The sequence below is a fragment of the Emys orbicularis genome, chromosome 7, assembly GCF_028017835.1.
Source record: "Emys orbicularis isolate rEmyOrb1 chromosome 7, rEmyOrb1.hap1, whole genome shotgun sequence".
Classification (NCBI taxonomy): Eukaryota; Metazoa; Chordata; order Testudines; family Emydidae; genus Emys; species Emys orbicularis.
This window is the reverse complement of record NC_088689.1, coordinates 81,872,469-81,888,875: the sequence shown is the minus strand read 5'-3', so window position 1 is coordinate 81,888,875 and position 16,407 is coordinate 81,872,469. Positions and strand designations below refer to the sequence as shown.

The 16,407-nt window shown below is 55.3% G+C and overlaps 1 protein-coding gene across 1 annotated transcript; it reads right to left on the bottom strand.

Annotated features, from left to right (window-relative positions):
* Positions 1-888: 888 nt before the first annotated feature.
* Positions 889-8,191, bottom strand: IFRD2 (interferon related developmental regulator 2). The gene is made up of 9 exons (XM_065407745.1): positions 8,115-8,191; positions 7,306-7,463; positions 5,635-5,685; positions 4,331-4,512; positions 3,786-3,891; positions 3,110-3,247; positions 2,271-2,399; positions 1,947-2,042; positions 889-1,171 (listed from the first exon to the last, which is right to left on the bottom strand). The coding sequence occupies exons 2-9, from the start codon at positions 7,405-7,407 to the stop codon at positions 1,091-1,093; spliced, it is 885 nt and encodes a 294-aa protein (XP_065263817.1). The 5' UTR covers positions 7,408-7,463; positions 8,115-8,191; the 3' UTR covers positions 889-1,090.
* Between the last annotated feature and the right edge of the window lie 8,216 nt (positions 8,192-16,407).

Below are 16,407 nucleotides of genomic sequence, written 5' to 3'. Positions count from 1 at the left end.
ATCACCCACAATCCCCATCCTCATCTCCTAGCAGCCAGGGGCCCAGGGCCCCGAGCAGGCTGCCGCTCGCTCCAAGATCTCCGGCTTCTCTCCGGGGGGGGGGGGGGGGGGGGGAGAGGGGCGCGGAGGGGGGGGGGGGGGAGAGGGAGGAGAGAGACAAGGACTCTCATCTCCCACTCACTGGTAACACTAGGGACTGCATCAACCCCTCTCAGCAAGCAATCCCCACTGCACGCTCTGTCCTTCCCTGCGTCTCGCTATGGGAGATGAACCCCAAGACCCCACCCTACAAAACAAGAGCACCCAAGGGGAGCAGCAGCTCCTCAGCAGTGGCCCTACCCCCATAGGGCCCTGTTAGTTCCTGACACTGGTTGGGGATTTCTCTCAAACCAGTGGCTGCTGATGGCCCACGGCCCCTTGGGGACATCCTGAGCCATGCTCACGGCTCCTGGAAGGGCAGGGGAAGAGCTGGTTGGCCTGTGCACATGGGAAGGGCCCAATGCAAAGCATTGTGTATTGGGGACAGCAGGGCACGAACACGGGTGCTATGTGGGGGTAACTGAGGAACAGGGAGAGTGGAGGGGGAACAGCCCCTCCTAATGCCACACGCTCAGCATTTCACCAGCCACTTCAATTGCCAATTCCCACTTCACCCAGCCAAGCCAAACAGCTCCCACAGCAGGGGAGAGAACAAGACACTCAGCTGAAAATCCACCTCCCCCCTTCCCCGCTGCCTCCAGCCTGCCCCCCAGGCTGTGCACAGGAGTGGGGGGGGGGGGCGGGGCACGGAGGAGGCTAAAATCACCAGCTAAAGCGGGGGGCTTCCCCCACACCCAAACCTCGCTTACATTTTTTGGGTTAAAAAAATAAAACCGCCCCATGGCCCTCTCGCTGGGATCCACCAGCCACACCATTTAAATACAAGTCTGTACACGTCTAAAAGCCCCCCCGGCTGGGGGTGAGGGGCATGGCGGGAGCCGATGAGCTGGGAGGGCCGAGAGCCCCACCCCCCAGCTCCTCCCCTGTGTCACAGTGGTCGGGGTCTGCAGTCCGTGGGTTGTCCAGGAGGCGGCGGAGGGAGCAGCCTCCGTCACAGGACATCGGCTCGCTTATCGCGCACGCGGCTTCTGGCTTTTGTCCGGGCTTTGAAGGCGGCCGAGTTGTACAGGTGCTGGGGGTGAGAGGAGAGGGAACAGTCAGCCAGAGGGGGAGGTACAGGACTACGGGGTTATGCCATTAGGGCCCATCTACCCACCCTGGCTGGCCCCAGAGCACAAAGCAGGGTTGCTTGTGGGCAGCAATGCTGGTACGCTCCGCATCCCCAGCCAACGCTGGTGGCTTCTTCCTGATATGCCACCTATTAACCCTCTACATCCCTGCATGGGGCACTCCACCAGATCCTCCCCCTTCCAGCCGGCGCAGTCAGGGGGGGGGGGGGGGCAATCCCCTCACCAGAGAAGGAAGCAGCTGCTTTGGCCAAGTGGGGTTCTGTCTCACTCGCTGGGAGAGCCCAGTGTCTTGGCCACACAGCCTGGAGGTGTCTGGGCCCAGTCCCATGTTAACGGAGCTCCTGGCACTGGACCCACCATCCCAACAGGCCCCGGGAAACTGGCCCCAAGTGGGAAGGGAGCTCCTGGTTCTGGACGCCTGAGGCTTGTGGGGAGAGCTCCACCTGGAATGGGGAGCTGTCCCCTCTGATCTTTCCAGCCTGGCCACAGGAGCCAGAGATGGGCTTTAGCTGGGTCGGCAGAGTCCTCCCAGCCATCACAGCTCTGCCTACCTGCAGCCTTTGCCAATCCTTCCCTGGTGACCCCCCTCAAGGAGGGCTGGGAAACCAGTGCTCTCCCCTGCCCAGCACCCCCTGTGACACAGGCAGCCTCTGCAGGGGGCGCTGGAGCCAGGCAGAAAGGGACCACAGGCCTGGCTCGAGGCGCTGACCGACGTACCTTCTCGAAGCGGGAGATCTTACTGGCTTTGATAGCTGCAGCGTCCAGCACCAGAGGAGGCCCCAGGTCAAAGATCTCACGCAGCAGCTCGTTGTTCTAAGGGCGACATGAGACGAGACCTGTTGGTGCGCCCTCCGGCCTTCACAGGGAGGGGGAAGCCGCTTCCCCGCCCCACCCAGCCCCAGCGACGAACCCCCCGCCACACACAGTCGCCTGGAGCAAGCCAAGCACCTGTTCAGGAGACACTCCCCCTGACCTGGGAGGGTCTCCGATCCCACTTCCCCCCAGCCAGACCTTCTCAGCACCCCGCTCCCAGTATAGTACCTGCAGGTGATGCCTGACCCCGGAGCCCAGCACCTCCTTGAAGGCGTTGTACATTTTCCTCCTGACCCAGCTGTCCACGTACATGCACTCCAGGCCAAACTTGATGGTCTCCTCATGGCACTCGCCATTCTGGGGGCAGGGAGGTGGCATTAGTGCCTCGCCAGGAGAGCACGAGTCCCCCCACCCCCAATCCCACACGCAGCCAAGGAGCATGGGAAAGAGCCGCCCCCAGCAGGGGATGCCACTGGAGAAAGCAGGGCCCATGACCCCAGCAGGCACAGCTTAATGGCTCATCCACAGTGCACTGGCATAAGCCAGCTGGCAGTTCTCCTTAGATGCGCAGGCCCCTGTGCCCTGCTGCCCTGGGGAAGACGCCCACCTTGGGCCAGCTGAGGTGCCAACATAGCCGCCAGCCACTTACTATTTCATAATCCCTGCAGACTGGCTGGCGGCGGCCACCCCAGCCCCTTGGCATTCTGACACATGCTCAGCCCTGCAACCCGAGTGGGTCACACACTGGGCACTGCTGGACTGAGACACTCAAAGTCCTTAGTGACTGAGCCCTTTGCCGGGCTACACCTCCAACCCCACTAGGGCAGGGTCACCTCAGGGTGGCACGACCCCACCCCCAGAGAGATCCCAGCGAGGTGCCAGCCGGGACCTGCAGTCAGGGCCGGGGCAGTAACAGGCTGAAGGGGCCCTAGAGCTTTGTATCCCAACAGAGAACCCTGCCAAGCAGCCCGCTAGCAGGACCCAGGCTGGCTTCTGCCCTGGGCGTGCCCAGTTCTAGCACACACATCAGTGAGGCTTCTCTGGGGCTGGCAGGGATTAGCGGGCACCTCGATGAAGTGCAGCACATCGCGGAAGATGGAGCGCTGCTTGCGTCTGTCCGTCTTGGCTCGGTACTTGTTGCTGTCGGTGGCCAGGGCTTTGAGCTTGGTGCACAGCAGGTCCATGTCCTCGTAGAAGAACTCCTCCTGCGGGGGAGGGAACGAGGTTGGGAGATGAGCAGCCTGCTTGGAATTTACCCCACAGCTCGAAGCCTGGCTGAGAACAGGGATTAACCATGACTGGAGTGCTAGAAGGGGGTTAACCTGGAGCCCGGCTGCTGGGATTTCCCTGGCTAGGGGCAGCTGGGCTGGGAGGGCTCTCTAGTGGGGGAGCAGGTCCTACTGCTAGTCTTCCCAATGGACACCACCCATTGAACACATAACCAGCCCATGCCCCTGGGCATCCCCTGCCAGCGACGTGGATCGTGGCAGCAGGGGACAGACAGGCGCCCTGCCAGGAGCATAGGGAAAGCAAACAGCAAGAGGTGAGAGCAAGCCAGCCCCCTTGCAGCAGGAGCCCTTGGCAGGCTTCCCCAGACAGACAGCCTCCTCTGCTCCTCGCTATTGCAGCACTGAGCTGCCCACCAGCTTGTGGCAGACACACCATGGCTGAGGGTTAGCCTTTCCACACAGGCCCCACTGAGCACTGAGCCTGCCTGAGCCCCAGCAGCACCCCGAGACATACCTCCAGCTCATGGGCCAGCTCGAAGAGCAGCGCGATGGTCTCGCCCGCCACAATCCGCAGGTTGACGTTGTCACTGGACAGCAGCAGCGGCAGCTTCAGTAGGTGACTGCAGAAGGAGAGCCGGGGAATCAAGGCAGAGCCAGCGCCAGATACGCTGCGCTCGCCTGGGCATCTCAGAGGGCAATGGGCAGCCTGGGGAGACCCTCTTGGGCCTTGCTCAGGCAGGACGGGGTGGAGACAGACCAAGGGAGCCAGCCTGCCACACTTTCTATGGAGAGTGGCTAGCACACTCCTGTGCTACTCGCCAGCCACAATGGAGACTGACCTGGCCAGTGCTGGAGTCTGGGCTAGCTCCCCCCATACAATGGATGGGATACTTCTCCACTCAGTCAAGCTGTTCCTCAGTCAGCCCCACAGTCCAACCCCCTGCCACCCAGCCGGTACAATAGGACATGCATTGCCCTCTGAACCCTTGGCATGAAAGGGTCAAATGGCAGCTCACCCCTGGCCCACATCTAGCTCCTTAGCATTGCCAGGTCACTCACTTGTCCAGAATCTTCTTGATCTGGGAGCTGGGGCAGATGGTAAGGAGCAGAGACCAGGACTGGAGGGCGTTGCAGTGCAAAGTCTGGAGCAGGGGGCTATGGTGGGTGGGGACAGAGCTGCTCTCCTCTGGGCAGGAAGTGCCAAAGATGCCCTCCAGGCAGGCGAGACAGGAAACCAGATCCTAGGGCAGGAGAGAGAGTGAGCACACCAGGGAGTTACACGGCCAGGGGAATCGAAGGGCAGAAATGAGCCCCAGCAGCCTCTGATGAGAGCATCTCAGCTGGGTCAACACATCCGGGGTCTGCCCATAAGAATGGCCCTACTGGGTCAGGCCAAAGGTCCATCTAGCCCAGTATCCTGTCTTCCGACAGTGGCCAGTGCCAGATGCCCCACAGGGAATGAACAGAACAGGTAATCATCAAGTGATCCATCCCAAGTTGCTCATTCCCAGCTTCTGACAAACAGAGGCTAGGGACACCATTCCTGCCCATCCTGGCTGATGGACGTATCCTCCATGAATTTATCTAGTTCTTTTTTTAACCCTGTTATGGTCTTGGCCTTCACAACATCCTCTGGCAAGGAGTTCCACAGGTTGACTGTGCATCGACTGCCCAGCCCAGAAGCAGCCGGTTATCCACAGAAGCTCCAGGTTCTGTGGCAGAGGAACTCCTTGGACAGGCCTAACCCAGTCATGAGCTGCTGGGGTGAGGGTGTCTCTTGGTGCTTCCACATTGTTCTGGTCACAGATGAAGAACCAGCCCCAGAGACTGGCTGCCTGTGGATACTGGCAGCAGCTGGAGATGCAAGGACGTGAAGATGAGGGCTGAAGACATCCTACGCGACATGGCAGCCAGTTCCCTGGGTCTCTCCTGAGGGTGGGTCTGATCATGGGGGACAGGAACAGCTGCTATGGTAACAACATGAGGATCACAGCCCCTTCCCCACCGGAGGGGAGACATCCCATCACCCAACTAGGCAGAGCCAGGTGGGACAAAACAAGTCAAGGGCAAAGCTAGTGACTGGTGAACTGGACATTTCCAGGGCAGGGACAGCAGCCAGGCAGGACCCCCAGGCTGGTACAATAGCACTGCAGACAAGGAAGGCTAAGACCACCTTCCCTGAAGCAGCCATGTGACGAGCAGTAGCAACTGCTGCACCCCTCGAGATGGTGGCAGTGGTGGTTCGGTGCAACTGGCTCTGGGGTGTGGAAGGCAGGGGACACCCAACCCTACTGGGGCTGAGCAGACTTCCCTGGCTTTTCCATTTAAAGCACCCATTGGGTGCTAGCCCACGGCATAGTTACCTCCACATCCGCAGCAGCGATGTAGCAGCACATACCCAGGGCCGTGGCACACTAGACAGGAAGAGGAGCGGGTTATGGAAAGTAATGCAGGGCCAATCGCTGCCCCTAGCTCCCAGTGCCTAACTCCTTCCAAGCCACCCCTCTGGTAAAACCCTCCGGCGCCACGAGCTAACACAGGCACCTTTGCTATAAGGCTATGCTTGGGCGCCTCCCCTCCCCTCCTGTGGGAAATGGTCAGGAAGCCCTCCGTTTACACCAGGGATTGCGCTGGCTGATGTGGCCCTGCTCCTGGCCTCCATGGCTCTTAGCATGCCCCACACTAGCAGGAAGCAGGGGGCATGGAGCAGAAGCAGACTGTGTTCGGGTGATTTCCTGCTGGTGGCCAGCCTAGGAGCTCGCTCTCTGCAACGCAGGGACAAGGCAGGGCAAACTGCCCCCATGCCGCCTGCCAGTGTGACGTCACCTATGCCCTGCAGGGACCTGTCTATGGGCAAGACAGTGGTCCAGCCTCCCAGGCCCAGTCGATCCCTGGCCTCTGAGCATGCCAGGGAGGAGGCCAAGCGGGGACAGTTGGGTTGCGTGATCCCTTAGGGCCCACGAAACTGGGCTGATACTGAACCACTTTAAGTCAGTAAGGCTGAGGCTGTTCTCCTTGTGGGAGCACACCACACAAGCAGCATTGCTCAAGGTTGGGGGTGCCACCTCTGGGGGTCGGCGAGAGGCTAGGTGTGTTACAGCCCAGCTAGGGAGCCCTGGATCTGCAGCCCAAGCTGGAGAGACTTTGTTTAGTGCTGGCAGCTCCCGGTTCATACCCTGGTGCTGGCTAAGAGGGCGGCTGTTACTCTAGCACGTTCCAAAGCCGCACCCCGTGGCACGTGAAGCTAAGGATTGAGTGTAGTCAGGAGCCTGGGCACCCTGTGACCGGGGCAAGCTGCAGTCTGATTCCTAGCAGAACAGGGATTGGGGTGCCGCCCTGCTGGCCCGAGGGACAGCGCACAGGGCGGCTCAGGAGGGAGGTCTCCTGTCTCTGAATCCCTGGGGCTGGCCCGCCTGCTTTGATTCCTCTAGCCCGTGTCCCTGGATCCAGGTGGGTTGGACGGAGGGGGAAGGTCAGGCCTCCACGTCTCAGTTCTGGAGAGTTCCCTCCCACTCCCAAATGCTTTCATCCCCTGGATCGCGGAGCCAGCCTCGCAGATGAGACCACCAACAGAGCAGAGACGGGAAGAAAACGAGGATTCAGGGGAGAGAGACCCTGTCCAAGCCCGTCCTCTGACGTAGTATTGAGTCTGGTCTGTTCTCCCAGGGGCCGGGTCTGCAGGCTCAGCATGAGCGAGTCTAAAAGCAAGTTGGCCCAGCCAGGACTGGCACTCAGCCTGTCTCAGAGCCACATCTCCCCATCACACCCGCAGCTGCATTCCTCCCAGTAGAAGCTGGAACTGGTGGAAAGTGAATGCAGAGTTCCACAGCCACTGGTCAGTTTCACACATTCTGTGATGATAACCCAGCCACAGTCCTGCTACAAGCCTAGATCTAACCCGAGACAGACCCAGGTGCCAGGGAGACCCAGCTCCACACAGCACACGGCTCTCTTTAAAGCACATCAGCACTGCTCTCTGCTCTGCGCCCCTGGAACCCAGCTGGGCTCCCGTGTCCCGGAGACTTGCTACTTACACTCTGGCGAGCGACGGGGCTGGCCGAGGAGTCAGTCAGGATACTGATGAGGAGGGGCTTCAGGCTGCGGAATACCTCCTCCCCCTCGGGGCCCGAGCCCATCTGAAGGCACAGTAGTGTGAGAACGCTAGCAGCTAGAGACTGCTCCTCCCCTTTACCTGCGGGGTAGGAGAAGAGAACCTCCATCAGCCTCAAGATCTTCTCCCTTCCTCCACCTGGGAGGCCGCCTCAAGCGCCAGAGCAGCACAGGGCATGTGCATGCAACCAAGGAACACGCAGCGAGGTGCATCGACACCCCTCAGCTGCTAGATGGAGGCAAATGTCCAATGCAGACAAAGCAGAACTTTGCTCAGCACTTCGGGCTGGTCTCCCGAGACTGGAGGGGACTCTCAGCCAAGGCGATTTCTTTGATAGATTTGAGGTTTTCAACCTGCCCAGAGCAGAGTGAAGAAACCAGCGCTCCCGCTGTAGGAGCTGAAGACAGAGTTAGCGCCTGCATTCCCTAAACTGCATTAGGGGCTGGCCCTGGCAGGCAAGGGAAAGGTAGGTGGGTTTGCAAAGGTTTCGTTTCAAGGCACTGCATGTTCTGCTGGTTGTCCTCCTTGGGTCTCTCTGCTCCTGCTACTTACCCCGCCCCCCTGCAGCTGATGCTCTGCGGGCGCTCCTGCTATGATCTGCTGAGGTCAGGAGAAGATCTTGGCTGCAGATAAAGACTGGTTTCACGCCAAGGGGCCGGATCTGCAGGGAAGATGGTGGCCCCACTGCTACGGAGGGCCTTCCCAGGGCTGGAAGGGCAGGGGTAGCCTTACCTTTCTTCAGGCACTTCTCCAAGGAGTCTGTGAGCGTGAGCCTACGTTCCAACAAGAAGTCGAAAAGCGTCTTGGAGGAGAAAGCCAGCCGCAGGCTCTCCAGGGCTACCTGCCGGGTCCTGGTGCTGGAAAAGATACCCTGTGCTAGACATTGAGGGGGAGGCAGGGACCTGAAAAGGCTGGCAAGGGCCACCCCAGCCACTCATCACCTAGATCAGCTTCCTTGTAGGCAGGCAGGCTTGGCGGGGGAGGGGAGGAAAGAGAGGGAAGACGTTCTGGGGCCAGTCCCAAAGGGCTGACAAACCTCCCAAGCCAGGGAAGCCCTGAGAAAAGGGTGAGTCACCATCCCAATGGGGGGTTCTCAACAGGGGGTGCAGAGCACACCCCTTCCAAGGCCAGCTTACCCCTCTTGAGGGAGGTGCCCAGCCCAGCAGGGCTGCGGAGTAAAGGGGGTGCGAGCTATGATTACATGCTTCTAAGGGTTGCTCCACAGCAGCCCAGGGGAGTCCTGTCCAGTCTGGCCTCGCTGCAGCTAGAGGAGGAACAGAAGTACTTTCTCTGAGGCTGTACAGGGCAAGATCCCAGGGGAGCTGCCTTTGCACTCTATCTGCCATGCCTCCCATCAGGGATGAAATCGAGACAAGCTCTCAAGGCTCCTCCCTGTCTGGATCCAGGTGGGTTGGACGGAGGCTGAGCCCACTAGCATGCTGCACTTACTAGGAGCAAAGGGCTCCCGGCACCTACTGACACCCATTGCAGGGATTCTGGAGGGAAGGGTGAGAGCTCCCAGTACAGCTGAAGCACGCTGAACATCTGTGCTTTCCCTGAGGAAGGGCCAGGGCTGAGGAACAGGAGGAAGCCTTGGCATGGGCCATTCCCGTCTCACCTCTTGTCTGTCACGTTGTCAATGCACTCCTTCAGTTTGTCTTCCACCTCCTCCTGCTGGGCCTGCTCGTCCACAGCATCACTCCCTGCAAGCAACAGCCAGAGTCAAACGCCGAGCAGCCAGATGGACACGTTCTTCCCACCTCGGGCCCCAGTGCCAACTCCCACGTCCAGTCCCAGGAAGAAGAGTAGCAGCTGTGCCACCTGGCACCCATATGCTTCATACACCTGATCAGAACCACTGACACTGTGGGGCTGACCTGGAGGCAGCTCCATGGTCAGCTAGAGTGACTGGGCCTGGGACAAGCCCTTGCGCTCCATCAGTTAAAGTCCTTTACACAACTGAGGCCTGGAATTTCCCCCTCCCCCGGGAAAGATGCTGGGGAAAAGGGAGGTTCTGGTGAGACACAGAGCTCTCTGTTGTTACGTGCTTGGTTTGCTCTTGTCTGGCCACAGGTTCTAGCCAGCCCTTCTCCGCCCGTCACACCCCCTGCCTCTCACTCACCGGCCCCCTCCTCAGCGACGCTGGTGCTCTCGCTGGCACTGCTGTAGTGACTCAGTACTTCACTGGCTGCCTCATCGTCGCTGGCCTGGGACTCTGCCTTGGCGCTGCTCCGAGCTCCTGGGGAACCAGAAGGGGAGGGGGCCGGGATTAGGTCGACAGGGGCAGCCGCCAGAGAGAGTAGAGCCCCATACTCCACTCCTGGAGAGCCTCGCTTGTCCCATTAATCACCTTCCTACCCTGCCCCAGCAACTGTAAGAAATACGATCCTCCTCCTCTGGGATCTGCCATCACTGAGCTAGCTAGCCCAGCTTCCTGTAGCTGCCAGTAGCTTAAGGTGTGCAAAGGCAGGCTGAACTTGCCCACATAACATGCCAGGGAAGCTTGCGAAGGGAGATCTAGTCAATTCCCCCTCCACTCCCCTGGATCTCCCATGTCCCCCATCCTCTGCCCATTAAGCCTCACTCAGGAGTCATCCAACTCCGGTTGCCAACTCTGCCAGGCAGGGACCTAGCTGTATGCCTGCAAAGTGCCATGCCTCCCAACAGGCTGTGCGGGCGCCACATGCCTGTAGCCAGCTGTACTCTGACTCGGGGTGTCAGCTAGATCCCCACCGGTGATGAGTCTGTCCCGAGGGCTGGGTTCAGCGACCCACACGCCTCGCTACTATTGCCACAAGCACTGATGGGGACGGGAATATTAGCTTGCACCATATGTAGATAAGGAAGCAGCAAGTGTCTACGCAGATAGCAAGGGAGGATATTGGCAAATTAGCAACCCCAGTTTAGACATGCCCTGCTGATAAAGAAGCGAAACCTGGAGCCTCTGATAATCAGCACCATATGGAAAGGGGACAAGGTGCAGGAGATGAGAGAGAGAAGGGAGCCAAGACTGGCCACAAGACAGCTTGGTATGTTGCTATTAAGAGTTCAGTCCATCCCAGTCCAATCCATCTTCCCCCTTGTTGGCTTTGATTGCAAGTTCTTTGGGGCAGGGCCCATTCATGACCATTGTGGAGCACCATGACCAAGCACACTGACTACACGCTCAAGTTAGCTCATGAATAACAAGCAGCACCAGTTACTCTGCATGGCAAGCACAGGAACCAGGCAACAGGATCATGAATGGCTGAGCTGATCCAGAGCAGCCTCTGAGTGCATGGACAGCGACTGATGGGGGGACGCCAGTGGAGGAGGCAGCAGGAGTGTTGATGGAGCAAGTGCTGAAGGCCAGGGAAGTCCAGGATTAAGTGCCCACGCCTGACCTCCCTCTCTGCCTGCCAGGCAGAGTCGAGCCACTGAATTGGTGCTCCTCACGCAGGGTTGTGTGTCCTGGAGAGGTTGGCTGGGCAGCTTGGGTTGCAGCCGGCCCTGGGGCATGAGAGCACCAGAGCGGTGCTTTGGAGAAGTGGTGCATGCACAGCTTCGATGGGGGAACTCAGTGACACACTGGGCAGCAACAGGAAGCCAGCAGCTGCCATGGAGAGATAAGTGTCTTAATCATGTAAGCTCACAGAGCCAACTGTCCTCCTTCATCCCCACAGAGCAAACCAGTGGCAGTCCCCAAGGGAGTGGTGAAGAGTGCAAGCCAGACTGGCCAAAGGCACAGGTCCTGCAGAAAGCTGGACATCAGAGCGAGGATGCTCCAGAGGCTAAACCAGCTGGAGACATCACAGGTAGCCTTCAACTGCATCTCTTCCTGAAACAGCTGTGATCCCTGAAAGCCCAGCCCAGTGAGGACTGAACTCGCCTCAGTATTTCCCCAAGGGCAATCTGGACCCACACCCCTTCAAACTGCCCTATTGCCCCTCCCCACTTGAGGCCTGACTTGGGGGAGGGGGGACATTGCTCACAGCTGGGAACTTTGTCAAAATAGAAACAACTTAATGCCACTTTGAGTGTTAAACCAGCCAGTGCCAGCACGGCACACACCTGTCAGCTCTTTAAAGCCCAGCACTTCAGAAGAAGCAGGAAGAAGGCCAGGCAGAGAACATTGCATGGAGGGTTTGCCTGTACCCCTCCCTCTCATACGCAGGTCAGTGGTGGTAGACGTGACTGCCCTTTGGGATCATTGGGGGAAGAAGTGCTATACACATATTAGAGGGTAGTTTGGAGGAGCCCTGCTGGAGAACTGCATGGAGTGAGCCTTTAACCCAAGCGGGCTCCCATAGTGGGAGTGCGGCGCATGCACAGACTGCATCAGGCACCTCCTCAGCAAGGCCAGAGGCACACAGGCCCTGGAAACTGTGTGCTGATGCAGCATAAGAAAGCTGAGCTGAGTGGTAAACAGAGGCTGGCTCACCTTACATGATCCCACACAGAAGCAGACAAGCTTCGTGGGAAGAGAGCCAAGGCCTCTGCTGCTATAACCAGAACAAAACAGCACCACATTAAGTTACAGCGACACAACTAAGCAGGCAGCCACTGCCAAAAGAGGTCAGCAGTAGAGCAGAGGAGTGCTGGAGTTTGGGGGGGGGGGGGAAGACGCCTGGATTGGGGTGCAGGAGAGAGAAGGGGAACAGGGACTGGGGCACAGGCTGAGGCAGAAGGATGCTAAGGAAGGGGAACTGGGACAAACCTTTGGGTTTTATTTTTAGCCTCTTGCTAAGGCACAAGGATTAAGACAAGAAGGCAGCTGGTATATCGAGTCCTACTCATCACAGCAAGCAGAGCACCAGTGACATGCTACTGAAAGGTTAATATTCTTCGGGCTCCATGCCTGCTGCAAGAACAGCGTGGCACCGAGTGCCTGAGCGGATTGGCAGAGAGATGAAAGCGTAGTGCTGAGCACACAGCCCGCCCTCTCAGCAATCCCTCCCCCTGGAACTTGCCAGCAGGGTGCTGCACAATGCAGTGGCCAGTGGGAAAGGCAGCAGACTGGGATTCTTGGGAAGCAGAGTCAGCATGTCCCTCAACAGGGCACGCGGGGGTCATGGGCCTTTCAAACCCGAACGAGAGACAAAACCTGTCCCAAGCCCCCTGGGCTGGTGAGAGACACGCGGAGCGGGATGGGGCTCAGATCCACTCCCGAGAACAGCCCACCCCATGCAACCTTCTGCACAGAGCTCTGCAGAGCACATGGGCGAACTTCTACATGCTCAGCTAGCTGCTGTTGAGGTTAAGTGCCCGCAATTTGCCCCTCATGCCGACGCCAAGTAGCAGTACAGGAAGCTCTGTCAGGCAAACAATAAAGACAGCTCTGTATTGTCTAATGATACACCCAATACATGGCAAGGCTCATCCCACTTCTCAGCATCGATCTCTCACGCCTCTCAAGCAGGGGAGGAAGAGAGAAGCCCCCTTTGCATCCCCTCCTTTACACCACAGCCAAGCGTGCATGGACCCACCTACTACTAACAGATTTGCATTCTGAGATCCTTAGAAGGAAGTCTCTGTAAAATGGCTTCTAGCCAAATGGCCACTTGCCAAACCAAGATGGGGCTGCCTGAGCAGAGTCCAGGAACTGCCCATTCCTAGCAGCACAGGCAAAGGGCACCCTGCTGTGGATTTCAGCAAAAACAGCCCCCAGATCTTATCCTGCACCCTTATCTTTTGCATTGCTCTCTGGCTATTAAATTTAGCCCTTTGGCTAATAAGTACCTAGAAAATTACTCCAGCCCTGGTTAATAGCCTATGTTTACATGTAGCAAACATTTAAAACCATGTTATATCCATGTTAGAGAATACCATGTTCAAATCCAGCTTTGGTAGGAGAGTGTCTCACATCTCTGTTGAACACAGTTGCTTAAACTGGTTGTTTGGAGAGCACCATGCGTATCCAGGTGCTACCACAACCTAAAGAATAAGCTGTGCCATTGGCAGGAGCTTCCCATGGTTTGGGGTAGATCCACGTCAGCCAGACCTTACAGGTGATCCTACAATGTCCAGGACACCAAACAGGTGTTTGCACAACATTGGCTTCCAAGCCAGTAAGCAAACAGCAGTCTGGCACAATTGTGGCTGTGTGTATTTGGAGTACTGCAAACAGCTGCATGGGTGAACGTGCACTCATCCAACACACCTGCAGAAGAGACACACTGGGCATGCCTCTCTTACAGCTGTGAAGAATGGAAAGCTCCAGGCTGGGTCAGGGACACTGCAGTGCACAAGCTGTAAAATTCATCCCACTTACTGAAGCTGTTCCCTTTGGAATAACCTCACTGAAGATTCCCCCATAACGCCAACTATGACGTGGTCCGCAAAGAACAGAAACATGGCTAGCAATGCATTCCCCAGCAGTCATTGAACTGCAGACAGACAGAATCGGCTTCCATGATTTGTCCAATCAAAGATTTGTCTCTATAAGTGAGAAGTTTTACTACTACATTTTACGGATATTGAAAAATAATACATCCAGGTATGTCTGCTCCCTCCTCTCGATCTCACAGCATATCTAGTCTTCAGTGTCTTCCAGATGCTAAGCTACCTGAGGCAGAAACAGGCTACTTTTGCATGGCATACAGCATAGATCTCATTGTGGGCACTTCACTAGCAGCAAAGAACATGAAATGGAGATGAGATGGCGTACCTGATTTCAGAGGAGATGCACGCACAGAAATAGCAGAACAAGTGTGGCTTGCAAAAGAGCTACAGCTTTGTATAACAACCGTGACAAATTCCCACCTGGAAGCTCTTCCTGTTTGCACCCAGGTATCAGAAGACTCCAGTAGCTAGCAAGCACAGGCTAGGTAACTGACACATTGCTTCCTTTTAGTTCAGACATAGGCTGACAGAACGTATCCTACTTGTAGTATTCTTCCATGCAAGGATGCTGCTTAGGAGCAAGATTAAGAGCGAACTGGAAAGTGAAAACGGAGCTAGATAAAACAAAAATGTGCTTTGGAAAGAGGGATTTCAGCACAGAAATAAGATTTAAAAAGACGCTGTCAACTTGAAAAAAGGTCACATTCCTGTCAACTTTTTTGTTAAACCTATTATATAGTTACTAACACAAAAGATGCAGAGAGAGGCTTTTTGTTTATGTTACTACAACGCCTAGCGCAATGGGACTTGGTCCATGACCCAAATAATATGACTAAAAATGAAATGAGAGAGAATAAATTCTCTATTTACTCCAGTGTACTTTGCGCATTTGACAGCACTAGTCCGGGGGTTCTCAAACTGGGGGTCGGGACCCCTCAGGGGGTCACGAGGTTATTACATGGGGGGTTGTGAGCTGTCAACCTCTACCCCAAACCCCACTTTGCCTCCAGCATTTATAATGGTGTTAAACATATACAATAAAAACACTTTTTATAAGGGGGGTCGCACTCAGAGGCTTGCTATGTGAAAGGGGTCACCAGTAAAAAAGTTTGAGAGCCATTGCACTAGTCAGTTTCTGTTTCCCATATATAATCAGTTTCTCCCCTGCTGAAAAGACCTTTGAACAGAAGCAGCAAGCAGAGCAAATTAACTCTTCTATTTTTTAAGAGAGAGGAAATTAGACAAAAGCGTAGGCATTACTATCTAAAGGAGACTATCAGAAACTGGGATTTTAAGTTAGTCAGTTTCAAAAATACAAGGCAATCCTTTAAATGTTTTAGAACTTTGCTAAAGAATCTGGAACATCCTCCTGTTCTTCCTGGTTTAAGATGCATGAAGCCAGAGCCACTTTAAGTCCCACACAACCACTGATATGTTCTGGGCTTTCTGAGGAACTGTCACAGATTGAAGTGTCACTAGAGGAGGTTTTGGAATTAATTGATAAACTTAACATTAACAAGTCACCGGGACCAGATGGCATTCACCCAAGAGTTCTGAAAGAACTCAAATGTGAAGTTGCGGAACTATTAACTAAGGTTTGTAACCTGTCCTTTAAATCGGCTTCTATACCCAATGACTGGAAGTTAGCTAATGTAACGCCAATATTTAAAAAGGGCTCTAGAGGTGATCCCGGCAATTACAAACCGGTAAGTCTAAAGTCGGTACCGGGCAAATTAGTCGAAACAATAGTTAAGAATAAAATTGTCAGACACATAGAAAAACAAACTGTTGAGCAATAGTCAACATGGTTTCTGTAAAGGGAAATCGTGTCTTACTGATCTATTAGAGTTCTTTGAAGGGGTCAAACAAACATGTGGACAAGGGGGATCCAGTGGACATAGTGTACTTAGATTTCCAGAAAGCCTTTGACAAGGTCCCTCACCAAAGGCTCTTACGTAAATTAAGTTGTCATGGGATAAAAGGGAAGGTCCTTTCATGGATTGAGAACTGGTTAAAAGACCAGGAACAAACGGTAGGAATTAATGGTAAATTCTCAGAATGGAGAGGGGTAACTAGTGGTGTTCCCCAAGGGTCAGTGCTCGGACCAATCCTATTCAACTTATTTATAAACAATCAGGAGAAAGGGGTAAACAGTGAGGTGGCAAAGTTTGCAGACGATACTAAACTGCTCAAGATAGTTAAGACCAAAGCAGACTGTGATGAACTTCAAAAAGATCTCACAAAACTAAGTGATTGGGCAACAAAATGGCAAATGAAATTTAATGTGGATAAATGTAAAGTAATGCACATTGGAAAAAATAACCCCAACTATACATACAATATGATGCGGGCCAATTTAGCTACAACAAGTCAGGAAAAAGATCTTGGAGTCATTGTGGATAGTTCTCTGAAGATGTCCGCGCAGTGTGCAGAGGCGGTCAAAAAAGCAAACAGGATGTTAGGGATCATTAAAAAGGGGATAGAGAATAAGCCTGAGAATATATTATTGCCCTTATATAAATCGATGGTACGCCCACATCTCGAATACTGCATACAGATGTGGTCTCCTCATCTAAAAAAAGATATACTGGCACTAGAAAAGGTTCAGAAAAGGGCAACTAAAATGATTAGGGGTTTGGAACGGGTCCCATACGAGGAGAGATTAAAGAGGCTAGGACTCTTCAGCTTGGAAAAGAGGAGACTA